This window comes from Capsella rubella, unplaced genomic scaffold (assembly GCF_000375325.1).
Source record: "Capsella rubella cultivar Monte Gargano unplaced genomic scaffold, Caprub1_0 scaffold_1, whole genome shotgun sequence".
NCBI lineage: Eukaryota > Viridiplantae > Streptophyta > Magnoliopsida > Brassicales > Brassicaceae > Capsella > Capsella rubella.
The window spans coordinates 19000553-19015923 of NW_006238923.1; the positions used below are offsets into that span (position 1 = coordinate 19000553).

Sequence of the window (15371 nt, forward strand, 5' to 3'; positions counted from 1 at the left end):
ACAAAGAAACAGAGCGTGCGTTCCCCTTCTTCTCTCTTCTTCACTCTCTCACTCTCTCTCTCTCTTAATCATTCCTCACCAGACTCCCAACACTATCATTCCCTTCTTCCTCTATAAAGAATCATCACTTCTTCTCTTCTCATGGATCCTTGGAACTTTAACGAACCTAATTTAGACCTCCACCACCACTACCGTCTCCGCAACCATCGTCATCCTTCTTTCTCCTCTTCTCTCCTCGACCAAATCTACCGCTCCATCGACGACACTTCCTCTTCCACTGACCTCTCCTCCATGAGAAAGACCAAGCACCATCAGAGCCGCGATGACACGTCTCGCGTTCCTTCTTCTTCCAACCGCCGCACTACCGCCGACGATTTCATCAGATCCAAGAATCTTAAAAAACCTGTTTTCTTCAAGCACTCCTCTACTACTACGTCAAGCTCCTCCGACTCTAGCGGCGGCTTCTCCTCTTCCGAGTCTGAGTCTTTCTACAGACGATCTAAGTCCTCTCCCGCTCTTTCTCATCCCAAACCCATTCGAACCACCGTCGAACGATCTCCTCAGGCTCACCGACCTAACAGCACTAATAAACAAGAACATGGGAGCTTCCTCAAAACGAAATCAAAAGCTTTGAAGATCTACACCGATTTGAAGAAAGTCAAACAACCCATTTCCCCCGGCGGTCGTCTCGCCACTTTTCTCAACTCCATTTTCACCGGCGCCGGAAACACCAAGAAGCTTAATAAAATCAACACTTCCACCGTCAACAACTCCACAGCCGCGGCGCCATCTACAACCACCACGTGCTCCTCCGCGTCCTCATTCTCCAGATCTTGCTTGAGTAAAACTCCGTCTTCCAGCGAGAAATCTAAACGGTCCGTACGGTTTTGTCCCGTCAACGTCATCTTCGACGAAGACTCCTCCAACGCCAAGTACAAGAACAACAACAACAGCAAATTGTACGGAAACAACGAACGTGAATATGAATCCAGCACTCGCTCCCATCATCATCATCATCAAAACTTTGATACTCTAGAGATCCGAGTCATGGAAGAGAACCGTCGTATAATAGAAGCAGCTAAAGAACTCATGAGAACGTACCAGAAGAAACATGATCAAGAAGATGAAGAGGAGGAGGAGGATGATGCGTTGAGTTGCACGAGCTCTGATCTGTTCGAATTGGATAACTTATCGGCTATAGGAATCGATAGTAGGTATCGAGAAGAGCTTCCAGTTTACGAAACCACTCGGTTAAACACGACTCGTATTGTTTCACGATGATTAATAATAGTTACAATTTAATTACTTTCATTTAATTTGGGGTGGATTAATATAATTATTAAAGCATTTTCTGAGTGAGAGAGGTTATATCATACAGTGTGTTATAATAGTCTTTCGTTTTTAGTATGTTCCGAGTACGTAACTTGTGAGTTTTTTGTTTGTATTACTAATTGGATTGGATCATTGAATCATCTCAAATTTTATAATTTGGATTGTAACTTAAATTACAACTTCGAAATCAAGAGGGCGCCAGAGACGAACGAACATGTTTGATCATTGAAGAAGAAGAGTTGAAAATTAAAAATAAAGCAAAAGTCAGATTTTCTAACCTTTGTCATCAATTCATACAGCAAAGGGAAGTTGAATTTTTTTTATCATGTCACCTGATGGGATCCACCCATAAATATAAGTATATATATGTTTTCAAATATATATACTTATATATATATATATATATAAGTATATATTATTGGTTTTGTAACTTCAAATTATTTTATATCTATTTATATTGTTTTCTTGGATTACCAAACCAATCAGAAAATGGAGTTATGTTTATATCCTAACTACAGTAAAAATTACAAATATTTTTAATGTGTATAAGTAGCAGTAAACATTATCGTAATAGATACTGGGTCTGATTGTTAACGTACTCAAATTTGTAAAAAAAGTTGTAAGTGAGAACGGTAAATTTTTATGGAATAGTGCAAAATTGTAAAAAAAAAAAAAAAAAGAAGAATTTTTTTTTAATAATTTTTATAATTGGTAAAAATAAAAACTGTATTATTTGTTCAACTGTTCTTAATGTCACCTATCAAAACCACCATGTGATTTCTATAGATGTTAAATTGATAATTTAAAACGAAATAGTTTACATTGAATGAGGTAATTAAATTTTTAAAGTTTTTTAACCAGATCGTTTTAATTTCACTCGTCACACATATAACAATCTCTCCCAAGTTGGAGAATTCAGTTACCAATGCTTCTGTTGTTTTACTTTCTTTGACGCATACTTTATAAAAAATATAATATAGGAAAGTAAGAATATATGATTTGATGTTACTAAATACCAATTATGATAAACAGAGATATAGGGGGACAAGAGTGAAAGAGACATGGTCTCAAATGTCATGGACAAGAGTATCCAATAATTTGATTCTCTCCTTTTTTACTAACGTTTTAATCTTCTTCTTTATTTGCTTTCTGGATTTCATTGGCTTGTTTAATTTTGTCCCAAGTGCGACTTCAAGATCACAATTTGGATTATATGAATGATGTTCTCGTATATTTCTAAATTACACCTTTAATACGCATGGTACTCAAAAACTAACATATATACCATCATGTATGTTAAACACTTAAATATTTCCAAATGGTCCTAATAGTTCTACAGTTATTTACACTATGCATCTCGAAGTAATACTAGTTATAGTTATTTAGTAGGGATCCAAATATGAGTTCATCATATATGTACATAAATAAATAATGGTTAAATAATGGCCTAATCATAGCAGTATGATACGATACCCTTAATAAAGCTATTCAAACATTCTTAATTTGATAAGTACACTTTATTAAAGTATGAAACAATTAAGAAGAGCAAAAGGGGTAATCCGTGGCCAGAAAAAAAAAAACCAAAAAATTCCTATACAAAGGGAACAACATATAAGACCACTTTACTTAAACACAAATACGATAAATTAACATAGTTTCCATTAAATTATATTGCAACCTTAATTAATTCCACTATAACTAATTATCAAACCCAAGTAACACAATTTAATTTGTATCCGCGCACAATCGCGCTTATACAAGAAATATAAATGTAGATTGTATCTTTCAGGTGGCGACAACTATAATAAGCAAGAAGCTGGTGAACATAGCAATCAATAAAAGCAATAAGACAGCTACGTATCGTATATAAAACTATGCCATAAAAATTACGTGTATCTGATATAATAAATTAAAGAGTGAAGGGGCATAGCATGTGCCCATATATACATAATACATATAACAACCCATGCATGCACGACTCGTCATTCTCATGCACTCATCACTCACAATGTCTAGCTTAATTTGATGGAAACCACAAATAGTTCCGTGAATATATAGGTAAAACGTTAGCTAAAGATGTTGTATCGGACCAAAATTAAGCAGACGACGACGACTAGTTTGGTTCTGAGACGAATCTCTTGTCCATTTGTTGATTATTAATACTTAATTGGATATTAGTTGTTCATATATAATATCAACAAATTCGGGTGAATGGATCAAACATGATATAATCAATGTTTCTACGTGTTTAAAAATGAATGATATGGTCCGTAACTCCGTATTACGATTTAGTTACGACTTACGAAACAAACATATCTGATGGTTTTGGAGAAAAGAAAAAAAACGAAAGAGACAGAAGAGGAAACGAATAAAGAGGGGGCACGTGGAGAGACCAAAACAAGTGGATATGACTTTAGCCCGCACGTGACGGGTGGCCAGTTTATGTCTTGTGGTTGTCGCGCGTGCACACGTGTGAACTCCTCCTAACTCTTTTTGTTTTGTTTCACACGTCACCTGTGTGGGACAAGTTTGAAAAGAAAATACTGTACTAGTAACAGTACTCCTCCATTATTTCCTTTCACAAATATAGTCAAAATATGACCAATTGACTTTATTTCTTCTTCTGAAATATGTTAAACATGAGGTTCAAGAGCCTGGTGTTAAAAAAGAAAATCTAAAAAAAAAAAAGAGAAATCAAGAGCTTTTTTTGACAATTTTGTCCGTTGTTCAAATTTTAGCATTGACAGAATTTGAAACTGTAAATATATCTGTTTAAAAATAAATAAAAAATAAATATCAAAACTGATATTTTTGACACAACATTTTTTTTTTTGTAAACATATTTTAAATTCAAAATAAAATAAGTAAAGGAATCATTTTATTATGGAATAAAAAATTAACATGAATGAAGGAAAATAGTGTTAATAAATCCAAATCTGATGTCAAAAAAAATAAAAAAATCCAAATCTAAATTGCTAACTGAATTAATTTGTTTTTTTCCGTGTGTGAGGTTAACATATATTAAAATTAAAATGCTATGTACAACTACATTTGATAATTATAAGATTATATATTCTATTTAAAAACAAAACAAAAAAGAGAAAAAGAAGAATGTTTTGTTTAGATCCCCAAGAATATGATTGTCAGTCAGTCACAGATTTGCAGCTTTTGTCTAAAAGAGACGACACGGCGTCGTATTAACATCTCTCTCTCTCTTCTCCTCTCCACTTCTTCTTCTTCTTCCTTTCTTTTTTTGTTTTTTTTTTTGTTTTTTTTTGTTTTTATGTATTCATTATAGAAGGAATATGCTTACATTATGTTTGATCCCAATAATTTTTATAAGTAAAGTTAAATGGGTAAATGTAGATACAATACTTAGTGATTATTGATAGTGCCAATAATGGAATATGTAGGTAGGTTAATCATTCGTCGTGTGAAGAAGTTAGACCTAACTTGCGATTTCAATAATGCTGAATTTGGAAAGATACAACAACAACAACAACGTTTAGGTTATATAATTAATGACCAGATGCATCAGCTTTGGATTGAATTAAGACAAATGAATTGTCGCTGTTGCTGTTTGTTGGTCGATTGATTAGTCCAAAACAAAACACTCTGATCATCTCTATCGCCACAATTATTGTTTTTGTCTTTTTGCTATTTCTTTTTTTCTTTCCTTTTTTTTTTTTCATATGCTACAAGTTGAGATATAGACAAAGAAAATGATATTTTCAAGTACGCAATTTAATTTTTATTAAAAAAAAAAATTACTCGAAGATTTGTACTAGAAAAAATGTTACCTAAATCATTTTTCTCCGATTTTTTTTTTTTGTTTTGGTTTTGGTTAAAATTAATTTAAAAAATTATGCTTAAACGAAATAAACAAAAGGTAAGAAAAATTAAACTCCGTTTACATCATCCGATACAGGTATAAATATTCAAAATTTATCGTACCATATCCCAAAAACAATTGATCTAAATATTAATATATCATTAGCTACAATTGAAAGTTGATTTTAATTTAAATATATGGTAATTAACAAAAACAAAAAGTAGAATGAAATTTTTTTTTTTTTCAAAGGGGGGGGGGGATGATAATTAATATAAAGCCCAATCTAATAAGGGCTTTAAAAGCCCAAAACGTAACCTCAATTTGTTTTCCTGAAATAGACGGAAAGAAAACAACAGAGTAACGTTTTTCTTCATCAGCTACGCAAAACCACCAATGGCGACGGAGTCGCCGAGCTCTGTTCGGAAAGGTGAGTCTTTTGATTAATCCATGTAATTAGGAGATTAAATCGATCGAACCCTTCGATACATATCAGTTCAAATAGGAAAAGGGAATTTGTATATGTTGAAGATTTCTATGTCGTATGACTTGGGATTTGATAGACTCTAGTGTTTGTTTATATTTCTCTCTTACAGTTGTTGTTCATCTGAGAGCTACTGGAGGTGCTCCTATTCTCAAACAGTCTAAATTCAAGGTAGACTCTTGTCACCTTCCTCGCAAATTAGGGTTTTGTTTGATCAGTTCTTCTGTAATCGATCATCTCATGTTTGAATATTTTGTATATATTTGGCTTTAACTTTGATGAATTAGGGTGTTGATATGAGGTTTTGAGTTGAAATTTTAGTGCTTTCAGCCTATTGTCTTGTTTTTTGTTAATATTGGCTTCCCAGTTCACAATTTTTGGCAAAATCATTCATACTTGTGATCTTTGTGTTGTTAATGTTCTGCGATTGCGACATGTAACAGATTCCAGGAACGGATAAATTTGCTAAAGTGATTGACTTTCTAAGAAGACAGCTTCATTCTGACTCATTGGTATATTAACACACAGCTTCTTCTCTCTATTGTGTATTGAATCTTATAATAAAAAGCTTAGAATGCGATTATCTGTCTGACATTGCTCTTTTGTTGGTAAAAGTTTGTTTATGTGAATAGTGCGTTCTCGCCGAATCCTGATGAATCAGTGATTGATCTTTATAACGTAAGTCTTCTCTAATCTCTGTGTTTGTGGATCAAGAATCTCTGTTTCTATTGCTTATAACATGGTTCTGGATTGGTATTTACAGAACTTTGGATTTGATGGTAAACTGGTGGTAAACTATGCTTGTTCCATGGCATGGGGATAAAACCAAATTACTACAAAAGTCTCAAGCTGTGTAAGCACACTCTTTTTACTCTTACTCTCTTCCTTTTCCGGTTTCAATGATCTACAAAACATCGATGCCATGCGTCTTGTATTGAACTTCAACTTTGCATTCTGGTTTCTTCAATTCCATAAGTTGTTTTAACCAAAAATCGAAGTCATATCTATAACATAACTGATGATGATGAGCGAATCGTATATGAGCTTAAGCTTTTCAATTATATCTTAAGCTTTTCAGGGTCACGCTAGATGCTTTGCTTTGTTGGGAAAGAAGACATTCTGATGAAAGTTGCTGTATGTACATAATCGGGCGATGGAATTGATACTTTTACCTTACATACATGTACATAAAGACCATATAAAAATTCAAAACGATAGATTGTCAATCTCGCATGCGATTTTCATCGGGCAAAAAAGTTTCTTTGTTCAGTTCTCAGAGATTCCAAAGGAGCGTTGAAACATTTTTATCTCTGCATATACTGTATCTTTGTTTTTTATGCTTATTTTTTTTTGTAGGTGAATGGGTAAACCGTAAACAATAAAAACTTGGAACAAAAGTCTATATAGTAAAATCTTGGTGACAAAAACTTCTAAGTAAATATAATTAACTTCTTCGATGCAATAACAAAAATAACAAAGGAACAGTTATTAGTTTTGTTTTTTAATCAAACAAAATTTGTTAGAATTATATAACTTGTAAAATCCAAACAGTTTCTTACCGGAAAATTAACTAACTTTCTAATTTTCACCATATTTAGCCTTAATCCGTTATTCCCTCTCTGAATTTTCCCGGGAAAATTTTACCATCTCTCCCAAAGGGGTCAATTTTTGCACCAAACAAATCCATCGTGACATCCATTTTCTATGGAGACTGGTGTTCCTTCTGAATATTAATCTATCGTGAAATCTGGTTTCAAACGGAGACTTGTAATTTCCGACAAAACAGAGAAAGTTATGTGTTTTTCCTACAGATGACGCACACACTTTGATTCCGGTGACGAAGACAGAGAAGACCGTTTTCTGATTCAATCACATGTAAAAATGGGTTTTCTGCATTGTCTCTTCAGATCTCGGAGCTTCATTATTTTGGTTCTCTCTCTGTTTCTCACCATTCACAGTTTCCTCCTCGTCGAATCACAAGAACCACCTCCTATTCTACAATCTCCTCCGCCTCCGCCTCCGCCGCCACCTCCTCCTCCTCCTCCTCCACCACCACCTCCGCCTCCTCCTCCACCGTCACCTGTCAATGTGACTGCTGAACCAGGCATTTCTCCACCGCCTCCTCCAGTCACGGAGACAATCCAGCCTGTGTCTTCTCCGCCTCCGCCATCTCGACCACCACCGAGGTCGCAACCCCCTCCCCATAAGAATCAGCCACGGCGGTTTCCGCCTCCACCCAGGCCTCCGGAGAAATCAAAGAGAGGTGGATTAAACAGAGGGAAGACTGTGGGACTAGTCTTTGTTGGGATAGTAGCAATGTTGCAGGTCATCGTTGTTGTCTTCTTGGTTTTCAAGAGAAACCAGCTTCTTAACTTGAAAGACACTAATTGAGATTCTAACCATTATTACTGGATATACGTTAATCCATTTGGCCATCTATTAGAGTGACGATTAGAAAGGAGAATGTCTTAGGAGGAAAGAAAATTGCAATTGTTTCAACTCTCATGTAAAATTGTTTCAGGAGTCTCATGTGTTTGTTCTTTCCAAGATTAATCTGATTCACCAAATGGTTTGGTTTGCACCATTATCTTGGCTTGGTTGGTTATGGTTCTTTAAATGACCTACTTTCTGCAATCTTTGGATGTGATGTCCAACGTGCAGCTTTTATGAAATGATGATGATGAGATGGTGATTGAGATGATGATTGAAACAATAATAGACATAGAGGCAAAGCTTCTTTACTTTGTTCCATTCTTTTCTATGTTTCTTAAGGTACAATAAGAAAGAAAGAAAAGACTTTGAAGAAGGAAGATAAGCGCCAGACATAACCCTGGCTTAAAGGTTCCAACGCGAACAACAAACAAGCCTGAAACTACATAGATCTCCAAGAGCTAAATATTTCATTTCCATTGTTTAAAAGTATAAACTTATGTACAAAGCAAACCAAAGTTTGATGCTAAAAAGAACTAGCAGAACCTTCTCTTCAAAACTGATACTCTTCATCAAATTGAATATTTTTACTTGTTGTGGAAACAGACTTGAAGTTGTTTTCCTTTGAAGCTCAGAAAGAATGTGCAAAGCGTGAAAAGGCTCTAGCGACCAGAGAAAACAAGCACAAGCACGGTGATCACAAGTGCAACAGAGAATATCAAAGCCTGCAAACAATTTTTAAGCAAAATAGATAAGTTGGTAAATCCTCTTTTACAATATTTGTCATTTTGAAGAAACTCGAGGAGAATGCATTGGATCCAATAACTCACAGCTATAGCAGAGGCAGCAAGACCAGATCTTTCCCGTGGATCTCTACGGTAATAGTTGATCAAGTATAGAAACGTTGCAATGTACCACGCTAATGGGAAGACAAATCCAAGAAGAAACCTAGCATAAACAGGTAAAAAGAATCAGCTTCAGCAAAGACAATATATCCAAAAGCCACAATAAATAAGAACAGAAAATAGAGTGAGTGAGAGGTGTTATACTCACGAGAACCATCCAATTCCACAACCAAAGCAAGGAAGGGGCTTATAGAAAAGTCCTAACTCAGAGTCCTCACCATCACGGTCACGGATAAGAATATACTTTCCTTTCTTTTGTTCCTCTAAATCTAGTAACAAATTTTCCAACATTCACAAGGAACTCAACAGTAAGAGACAAACACCCAAATAATGTTTGTCACAAGAATCATAAAAACACTAGAAGAGAAAGGACCAAAATTTTGTGAATTTTACTCGCAGTCATGGCGAAAGAAGTGCAATGGTAGGTATATTTTGTAAGGCCAATATAAACTCCCTCCCACCAAGTAACCTGAAACATCAATCAGAAAAAGATACACAGAGTTGTTTACGCATTGTCTCAGATAGAAAATGTGATAAAGGCAGAAGCTTTTTTTTTTTTATGTAAGAAAGACAAAGCTGAGATTTTTATACAGATATCAAAAAGCAACCAATGTCAAGCAGAGGAATTTTCAAATAGAAGTCTTGAGGGAGGGATCATGACTAACAAGAACGAAACATTCAGGAGAAATCTTAGAAAATCTACATTCCCTAAGATAATCCAAAACTCTGATGATCCAATACAAAGGAGCGAAATTACATAAGCCGTAGAAGTCTGAGCGTTTCCAGAAGTAAGCAATCAAGGAAAAAAACAAGCAAAACCCTATTGATCCTGGGAGAAAAAAAGGACGAATTTTTCTTAGTATAAAATTAAACGAGGGAGGGGGAAAAATCACCAGAAAATGCAAAAAAAAAGGTTGTTTCCTCTGAGAGAGAGAGAGAGAGACAGAGACAGAAAGAGAAAGAGAGATTGCCTGAGAGATTCGCGAGCGTGACCGTCGGCAAGAGAGATTCTTGGCTTTCGTTGCCAAACGTTTTTTTTGGTTCTTCTCAAATTGTTGTATTTATTTATTTGTTTTTTTTTTCCGGTCGAGTGTATTTATTTATTTGTTTATTTCGTTTTCGTCGTTTGCTGGAGATTTTTATAGATATTTAATTTTATTATTTTGGTTGTATAATAATGGCTGACAAAGATATATAATGGATTTTGACGCAGAAAAAAAAATACAAATCCAACACAAAAGTGTCAAATATTACTATTTCATCAAATTAATCAGAAAAAAAATAATTACAATGAATATGAAAAGGAAAAGAAATCTAGAATGTTTTAGTTTCGAAAATTCTCAAAAATCTCTCGAACTTTGAGTAGATCACTAGATCTATGTTAAAACCTAACTTTGGTTTCAGCAGAAATTTTTGGGATTTTGGTCTTGCGATTATGACCAAGCAACAACACTTGGAACAACGACATGTATCGGAACAACCGCACCAATATTTTTTTCCGCTCTTTCGTCGCTATTGAGGAAAATCGCAACGTTAATTTGTATACCACATGGGAAACCCCAATGATTTAATATAGTGACTTTGAATAACAACACTACTGTATTGGATGGACTCTTTTGCTTAATCACATAGCTTTTGCCATTCAGATGTTGAAGATAGTAAAGAGAATTGTTGTTTTGGAAAATATAGATTACGTGACTTACTCAAATCAAATCTATTTGTATCAGGTACGGTTACAAAACCCATCCCATATGATATGGGGTAGCTCAAAAAAAAGATTTAACAATTGTATAAATTAATGGGATTTGTTTCACCGCCCTCCATCAACAACACTTAGAAGTTAGAACCAGCAAAGAATTTCCTAAAACTCATGTTTACAGTAGAGAAATTCTGAATCCCACCCATATTTTTATTCAGATAAAACACAAATCTTTTAAGCCATTCACTTTTTTAAAAAAACCCCCAAAAGAAACTTAGATTTTCAACTTACGAAAACAAAAGAGAAATCTAATTGGTACAGAGTGTTAAACCAGAGAAATGCGAGCTCAGAGACCCTTACGAGCTTTGATGTCTGTTTTCAATTGTGTGGTTCTCTTTTAGAGCAACATAGATTCAGGGTTCTCGATGTATCCCTTAAATGATTTTAACCATTCAGCTCCAATGGCACCTGCAACAAAGAAGAAGATTAGATTTATACAATTATATGATGAATGAATTCATGATGATAAAAGAACCAGATTACCGTCTACTACACGATGGTCACAGCTCAGTGTAACAGGCATGTAAGAAGCAAAGTTGAACTGATCTGGACCGTTACCAGGGACTACTCTCTTTTCAGCTGTTTTTTTTTATAAAAAAGAATCAGACACAACATGAATCGGTTATTGGATCTTTGGCAAAGGTAGTAAAAAACCCTGTTCTGCAGTGAGAGAGAGCTTACCGGATCCGACTGCTAGAATGGCGGCTTGAGGTGGATTAACGACTGCACAGAATTGCTTGATGCCAAAAGGTCCTCCCAAGTTAGAGACCGTAAATGTTCCTCCCTGAGAAAAACGAAGATATTAGCCTGTTTATTGAAAGATATGATTTGTGAGTTAAGCTAATAAATTCTCTCACCTCATAATCTTCTGGCTTTAAGCTGTTCTCTTTTGCTTTTTGAGCCAATAACCGAACTTCTTGTCCAATTGTGGACAGACCCTTCTTGTCTGCGTCCTGGGATCAAGAATTTGACATGATTCAGCAATCTGAAGTTTTGCTACAGCGAAGCGTTAAACATTATTTTGCACACACCTTCACAACAGGGACATAGAGCCCGTTTTCTGTCTGCACTGCGACGTTGATGTTCACATTTTTAAACCTATAGAGAAAGGTTAAGATGTTTGCTACCCCATATATATTCAAAAGATTATCAATGTACTTACTGGCGGATGTAATCGTCAGTCCATGAACTATTGCACTGAGGTACTTTTCTGAGAGCTAATGCAGCAGCCTAAATTGCATGAAGATGGTAGGATATTTTAGAAGATCTATTGGCTTTTGCATGTTAAGTATACACAAGTAAGATGTACCTTAACAACAAGATCATTGATAGATATCCGTTTCCCACCAGAAGCCTCTTGGAATGAATTAAGCTGACTCCTCAGACTGCATATAAAAAAAAATAGCATTGTCTAACTTACCCATTGATAGCGACTTAAAATAAATCATCCCAGACTTAATACTTACCCCATAAGTTTGTCAACACATGTATCGACGGTTAAGTAATAGTGAGGTATAGTTTGCTTTGAGAATGCCAAACGTGAGGCTGTGACCTGTCAAAATTATAAAGTTAAAGAAGTTTCAGAATCCTTGGATAAATCGAAACTGGCTTAACAAGACTGCAAGGGTTATGTAGGTTTTACCTTTCGTATCTGAGAATGAGGGATGTCAACATAGTCCAAAGCTGGAACCTTAGAATCAGTTGACTTAGATGGCTTTGCAGTAGCTCCTTTACCACTTGACGCTGCACCATTAGAAGATGTAGTAGGACACAAGTATGAGTGATACACTGTAATAGAGGCAAGAAAGGTCTGAAAGAAAAAAGAAATGAAAGGAAGAGTCAAGGAGTTACTTTTACCTAAGTACTCATCGATATCTGCCTTCACTATCCGTCCTTCAGGACCAGTGCCTTTGATGTTTGAGAGAGGCACCTGATTTTTTCAAAGTCAATGAGAAGAAAAAGTAAGGAGGAAGATTAAGATAGAAAAAATAATATTTAGAACACTGTGATACTAACATTATTATCTTCTGCCAACTTTCTTGCAAGAGGACTAGCAAAAACACGTTCTCCTGTGGGAGGTGCGCTAGGCTTGGAAGCCTTCGGTTCAGGAGGCGATGATGGCTGTTCGACCTTCTCTTCCTTTGGTGGGGCAGGAGTTGGTTCTGCTTTAGTAGGAGCGGCATCAGCAGTAGGTGATGGGGTGTAATCTTTAAACTTTCCAATGTCCTCTTCATCTTCAACTGTAATAGCAATTACCTACTTGAAGGCAAAAGAAATTTGACATGATCCAAAAAATTCCATTTATATTTCCACAGATGGGCTGTGGATCCTACTACCAATACCCGAGTTCCATAAGAAACCATAATAATATATAACTCTACAGAAACCAGAATTTTTTCATACCTCGCCGACTTGAATTTCTTTTGAACCCTCCGCCTTTACAATCTTGGCGAGATATCCCTCTTCCATGCATTCCATTTCGACGGTTGCTTTGTCCTACAGCACATAACCTAGTTAGCGCTATTTCCAAAACATGATAATAAAAATACAGAGATGAGAATCAATCTAGATTGACATTACAGTTTCAACTTCACAGAGTACTTCCCCAGGAGCAACTTTATCACCTTCTTTTTTCAGCCACCTGGCAATGTTACCCTGAAAATTAGGAAAACAGCTTATTAGAAGGTAAAGATAAACGAACATAAGTTTTGATCAAGAATTTAATTAAGGTCCATGCCTCAGTCATTGTTGGCGAGAGAGAAGGCATCCCGATCTCTTGATGAGGAGGCAGATCTGAAACACATTTCAGAAATTCTAGGTGAAATGAACCAATGTAAAGCTCATACCATTTAGCAATCTCAAGTTACACAATTAGTTAAGCACTATGCGATTGTCTTAGCAAGGATTTTGCAATAAAGCCCTAAAACCATTATGCAGATACAGAATTAGCATATTCAGGAATGACATTTTTCTAGGAAATTCATTAAATCTGATATTGCTCACGTACGGCCAGATGAAGGGCAATGCGACATAGATTCTCTTTAGCTAAAATATATCTAAGAGCAAGGTGGAAACTACAAGAGTAAAATGAACAAAAGCTCATAATAAAACTTAAAGGTCTGTGAGAAAAAGCTGACTACCTGAAGCCGATGAATATCCTCTAGCTGATTGCATCAAACTGGTATGCAGAAAAAATAAGCTTATAGTTAGAAATAAAAGAATCTACACAAGCAGGCAGCTAAGGCTAACACATATCCGCCACATAGAGTAGGAGAAGGAGACTGAACCATGAAAATCCTTTGCCAAATATGGGCCTTCCCATTGCACTATTTAGATTTGTTCTCGCAGTTGAAAAACTGGACACTGGCACCTACATAATGGAATCAAGAACATCAAGGCCACATAATACTCTTAAGGTATTTACTAACTAGTTAGCATGATCAATGAGAAGAGACACTGCTGCAACACAGATACAGAGAGCAGCAACAAACTTACAGTGCTGGTGCTACATTTGGATATCCTCTCCAGTGGGGAATAACCAAGACGGGTACTGAAAGTATCTGCACACCATAACAAAAAAAAAAGAAAAAACTGAAGCAACAAGCAAAGAGAGTCTCACAGATACTAACCATAGGACCATACAAAAGAGCAATTGGAAAAAGAAATCTACCTCAGGAGGATAAACTTACCTTCTCTATTCAGAGGAGCTCGATTAGTATTAGAGAAATTGCGGACTGTTGCAGCATGTTCCCGGCGCAGTAAAGTCGAAACATCCTTCAACTTTAAAAAAAAAAAAGAAAAAAAAAAAATGAGTGGCGGCGTTACAGATCTCAATCATCTCCAAGAAGCAAGCTAACCATTAAATCACAAACGATGGCAGGATGATCAATCTAGCTAAATTCAGCACATTGCTCGTGACTTGGAAAGTAAGAATCCCAGATATTATCACAAAAACAGCAGAACCACAATTTCATTTGAATCTCGAAATCAGAAACCCAAATTCAAATACCACGATCGGTGAAAAACATTAAAAAAAGCAAAATGATCGGAGAAAAGGAAATCGAGGAACAATAACCTTCTTGGAATGATTGATGATGCGTGACGCATAAGCCATTGGTATGTAATCGGAACTGCTTCAGCCGATCCGATTCTCGTTTCTCACCTCTCTCTCTCTATCTGTGTTTTGGTTCTAAGCTAAGGAAGGAAGAAGAAACTTTTTGTTTGCACTGTTAGGGTTTTTTTTTTTGTTTATTTAATTTCAATTTAATTTTTTGTTTTCTCACAGCTTTCTGATTAACCAAAAGACAGCGAGAGAGAATAATGTGATCCGAACGAACCAGTGACTGGTGAAACACTGAAACCTTTAGAGAGAGAGAAAGAGTGCGTTTGAATGGCTCTATCGTCGCAGCGTAATCTCGACCGTACGAGATTAAAGTTGACTTTGTTGATTATATAGGCCGGAACAAAATAAGCCCATTAAGAACTTAATATGGCCCATTCGGATTGCTATATATTTTACGATTTTGCAGTTGGAAACTAAAAAAGGAAATAGAAAAAAAGAAATTGAAAAAGCGGGAAATAGAGTTAGTTACATCTTCTTCTCCGACGAGACGAGACGACTGCGACTGGGTT

General features: G+C 35.7%; 5 protein-coding genes across 9 annotated transcripts; 3 read left to right on the forward strand and 2 right to left on the reverse strand.

Moving 5' to 3' along the window:
- On the forward strand, nucleotides 1–1373 carry LOC17898046 (protein BIG GRAIN 1-like B). The gene has a single exon (XM_006305017.2). It carries the CDS (start codon nucleotides 142–144, stop codon nucleotides 1279–1281), a length of 1140 nt encoding a protein of 379 aa, XP_006305079.1. The 5' UTR covers nucleotides 1–141; the 3' UTR covers nucleotides 1282–1373.
- A 4144-nt stretch (nucleotides 1374–5517) lies between these two features.
- LOC17899063 (ubiquitin-like protein ATG12A) lies at nucleotides 5518–6960 on the forward strand. Of its 2 annotated transcripts, none has more exons than XM_023790164.1 (6): nucleotides 5518–5591; nucleotides 5758–5816; nucleotides 6089–6157; nucleotides 6261–6323; nucleotides 6409–6498; nucleotides 6716–6960. In XM_023790164.1, the coding sequence occupies exons 1-5, from the start codon at nucleotides 5558–5560 to the stop codon at nucleotides 6466–6468; spliced, it is 285 nt and encodes a 94-aa protein (XP_023645932.1). In that variant the 5' UTR covers nucleotides 5518–5557; the 3' UTR covers nucleotides 6469–6498; nucleotides 6716–6960. The 2 variants fall into 2 exon arrangements, with proteins under 2 accessions (XP_023645932.1, XP_006304336.1); XM_006304274.2 differs by having other exon boundaries at nucleotides 6724–6960.
- A 476-nt stretch (nucleotides 6961–7436) lies between these two features.
- Nucleotides 7437–8114, forward strand: LOC17899322 (leucine-rich repeat extensin-like protein 3). Its single transcript, XM_006303621.2, has one exon. It carries the CDS (start codon nucleotides 7527–7529, stop codon nucleotides 8034–8036), a length of 510 nt encoding a protein of 169 aa, XP_006303683.1. The 5' UTR covers nucleotides 7437–7526; the 3' UTR covers nucleotides 8037–8114.
- A 253-nt stretch (nucleotides 8115–8367) lies between these two features.
- Nucleotides 8368–10032, reverse strand: LOC17899773 (60S ribosomal protein L18a-like protein). 4 transcript variants are annotated; one of them, XM_023789982.1, is made up of 6 exons: nucleotides 9952–10025; nucleotides 9646–9809; nucleotides 9374–9449; nucleotides 9129–9249; nucleotides 8906–9023; nucleotides 8368–8800 (listed from the first exon to the last, which is right to left on the reverse strand). In XM_023789982.1, exons 3-6 carry the CDS (start codon nucleotides 9381–9383, stop codon nucleotides 8738–8740), a joined length of 312 nt encoding a protein of 103 aa, XP_023645750.1. In that variant the 5' UTR covers nucleotides 9384–9449; nucleotides 9646–9809; nucleotides 9952–10025; the 3' UTR covers nucleotides 8368–8737. The 4 variants fall into 4 exon arrangements, with proteins under 4 accessions (XP_023645750.1, XP_006304279.2, XP_006304278.2 ...); XM_006304217.2 differs by lacking the exon at nucleotides 9646–9809 and having other exon boundaries at nucleotides 9952–10032; XM_006304216.2 differs by lacking the exons at nucleotides 9646–9809; nucleotides 9952–10025 and adding an exon at nucleotides 9874–9911.
- A 647-nt stretch (nucleotides 10033–10679) lies between these two features.
- On the reverse strand, nucleotides 10680–15082 carry LOC17897677 (dihydrolipoyllysine-residue acetyltransferase component 3 of pyruvate dehydrogenase complex, mitochondrial). Its single transcript, XM_023790120.1, has 19 exons — nucleotides 14815–15082; nucleotides 14429–14519; nucleotides 14235–14299; nucleotides 14027–14109; nucleotides 13880–13917; nucleotides 13477–13532; nucleotides 13320–13394; nucleotides 13143–13235; nucleotides 12756–12995; nucleotides 12597–12669; nucleotides 12382–12482; nucleotides 12206–12291; nucleotides 12049–12124; nucleotides 11902–11969; nucleotides 11771–11837; nucleotides 11597–11692; nucleotides 11421–11523; nucleotides 11223–11318; nucleotides 10680–11147 (listed from the first exon to the last, which is right to left on the reverse strand). The coding sequence occupies exons 1-19, from the start codon at nucleotides 14851–14853 to the stop codon at nucleotides 11077–11079; spliced, it is 1617 nt and encodes a 538-aa protein (XP_023645888.1). The 5' UTR covers nucleotides 14854–15082; the 3' UTR covers nucleotides 10680–11076.
- Nucleotides 15083–15371: the final 289 nt, after the last annotated feature.

What these genes read in the sequence shown, in the direction of transcription:
- LOC17898046 (XM_006305017.2), top strand. Translation starts at nt 142, where the DNA reads ATGGATCCTTGGAACTTTAACGAACCTAATTTAGACCTCCACCACCAC.
- LOC17899063 (XM_023790164.1), top strand. Translation starts at nt 5,558, where the DNA reads ATGGCGACGGAGTCGCCGAGCTCTGTTCGGAAAG. An exon ending in TCAAACAGTCTAAATTCAAG is followed by an intron (nt 5,817 to 6,088) that starts GTAGACTCTTGT and finishes GACATGTAACAG; the next exon opens with ATTCCAGGAACGGATAAATT. An exon ending in CAGTGATTGATCTTTATAAC is followed by an intron (nt 6,324 to 6,408) that starts GTAAGTCTTCTC and finishes TGGTATTTACAG; the next exon opens with AACTTTGGATTTGATGGTAA.
- LOC17899322 (XM_006303621.2), top strand. Translation starts at nt 7,527, where the DNA reads ATGGGTTTTCTGCATTGTCTCTTCAGATCTCGGAGCTTCATTATTTTG.
- LOC17899773 (XM_006304217.2), bottom strand. An exon ending in TGTGGAATTGGATGGTTCTC is followed by an intron (nt 9,024 to 9,128) that starts GTGAGTATAACA and finishes TGTTTATGCTAG; the next exon opens with GTTTCTTCTTGGATTTGTCT. An exon ending in TTGCTGCCTCTGCTATAGCT is followed by an intron (nt 8,801 to 8,905) that starts GTGAGTTATTGG and finishes AATTGTTTGCAG; the next exon opens with GCTTTGATATTCTCTGTTGC.
- LOC17897677 (XM_023790120.1), bottom strand. Translation starts at nt 14,853, where the DNA reads ATGGCTTATGCGTCACGCATCATCAATCATTCCAAGAAG. An exon ending in TCAATGATCTTGTTGTTAAG is followed by an intron (nt 11,970 to 12,048) that starts GTACATCTTACT and finishes CATGCAATTTAG; the next exon opens with GCTGCTGCATTAGCTCTCAG. An exon ending in TCTATGTCCCTGTTGTGAAG is followed by an intron (nt 11,693 to 11,770) that starts GTGTGTGCAAAA and finishes TCTTGATCCCAG; the next exon opens with GACGCAGACAAGAAGGGTCT.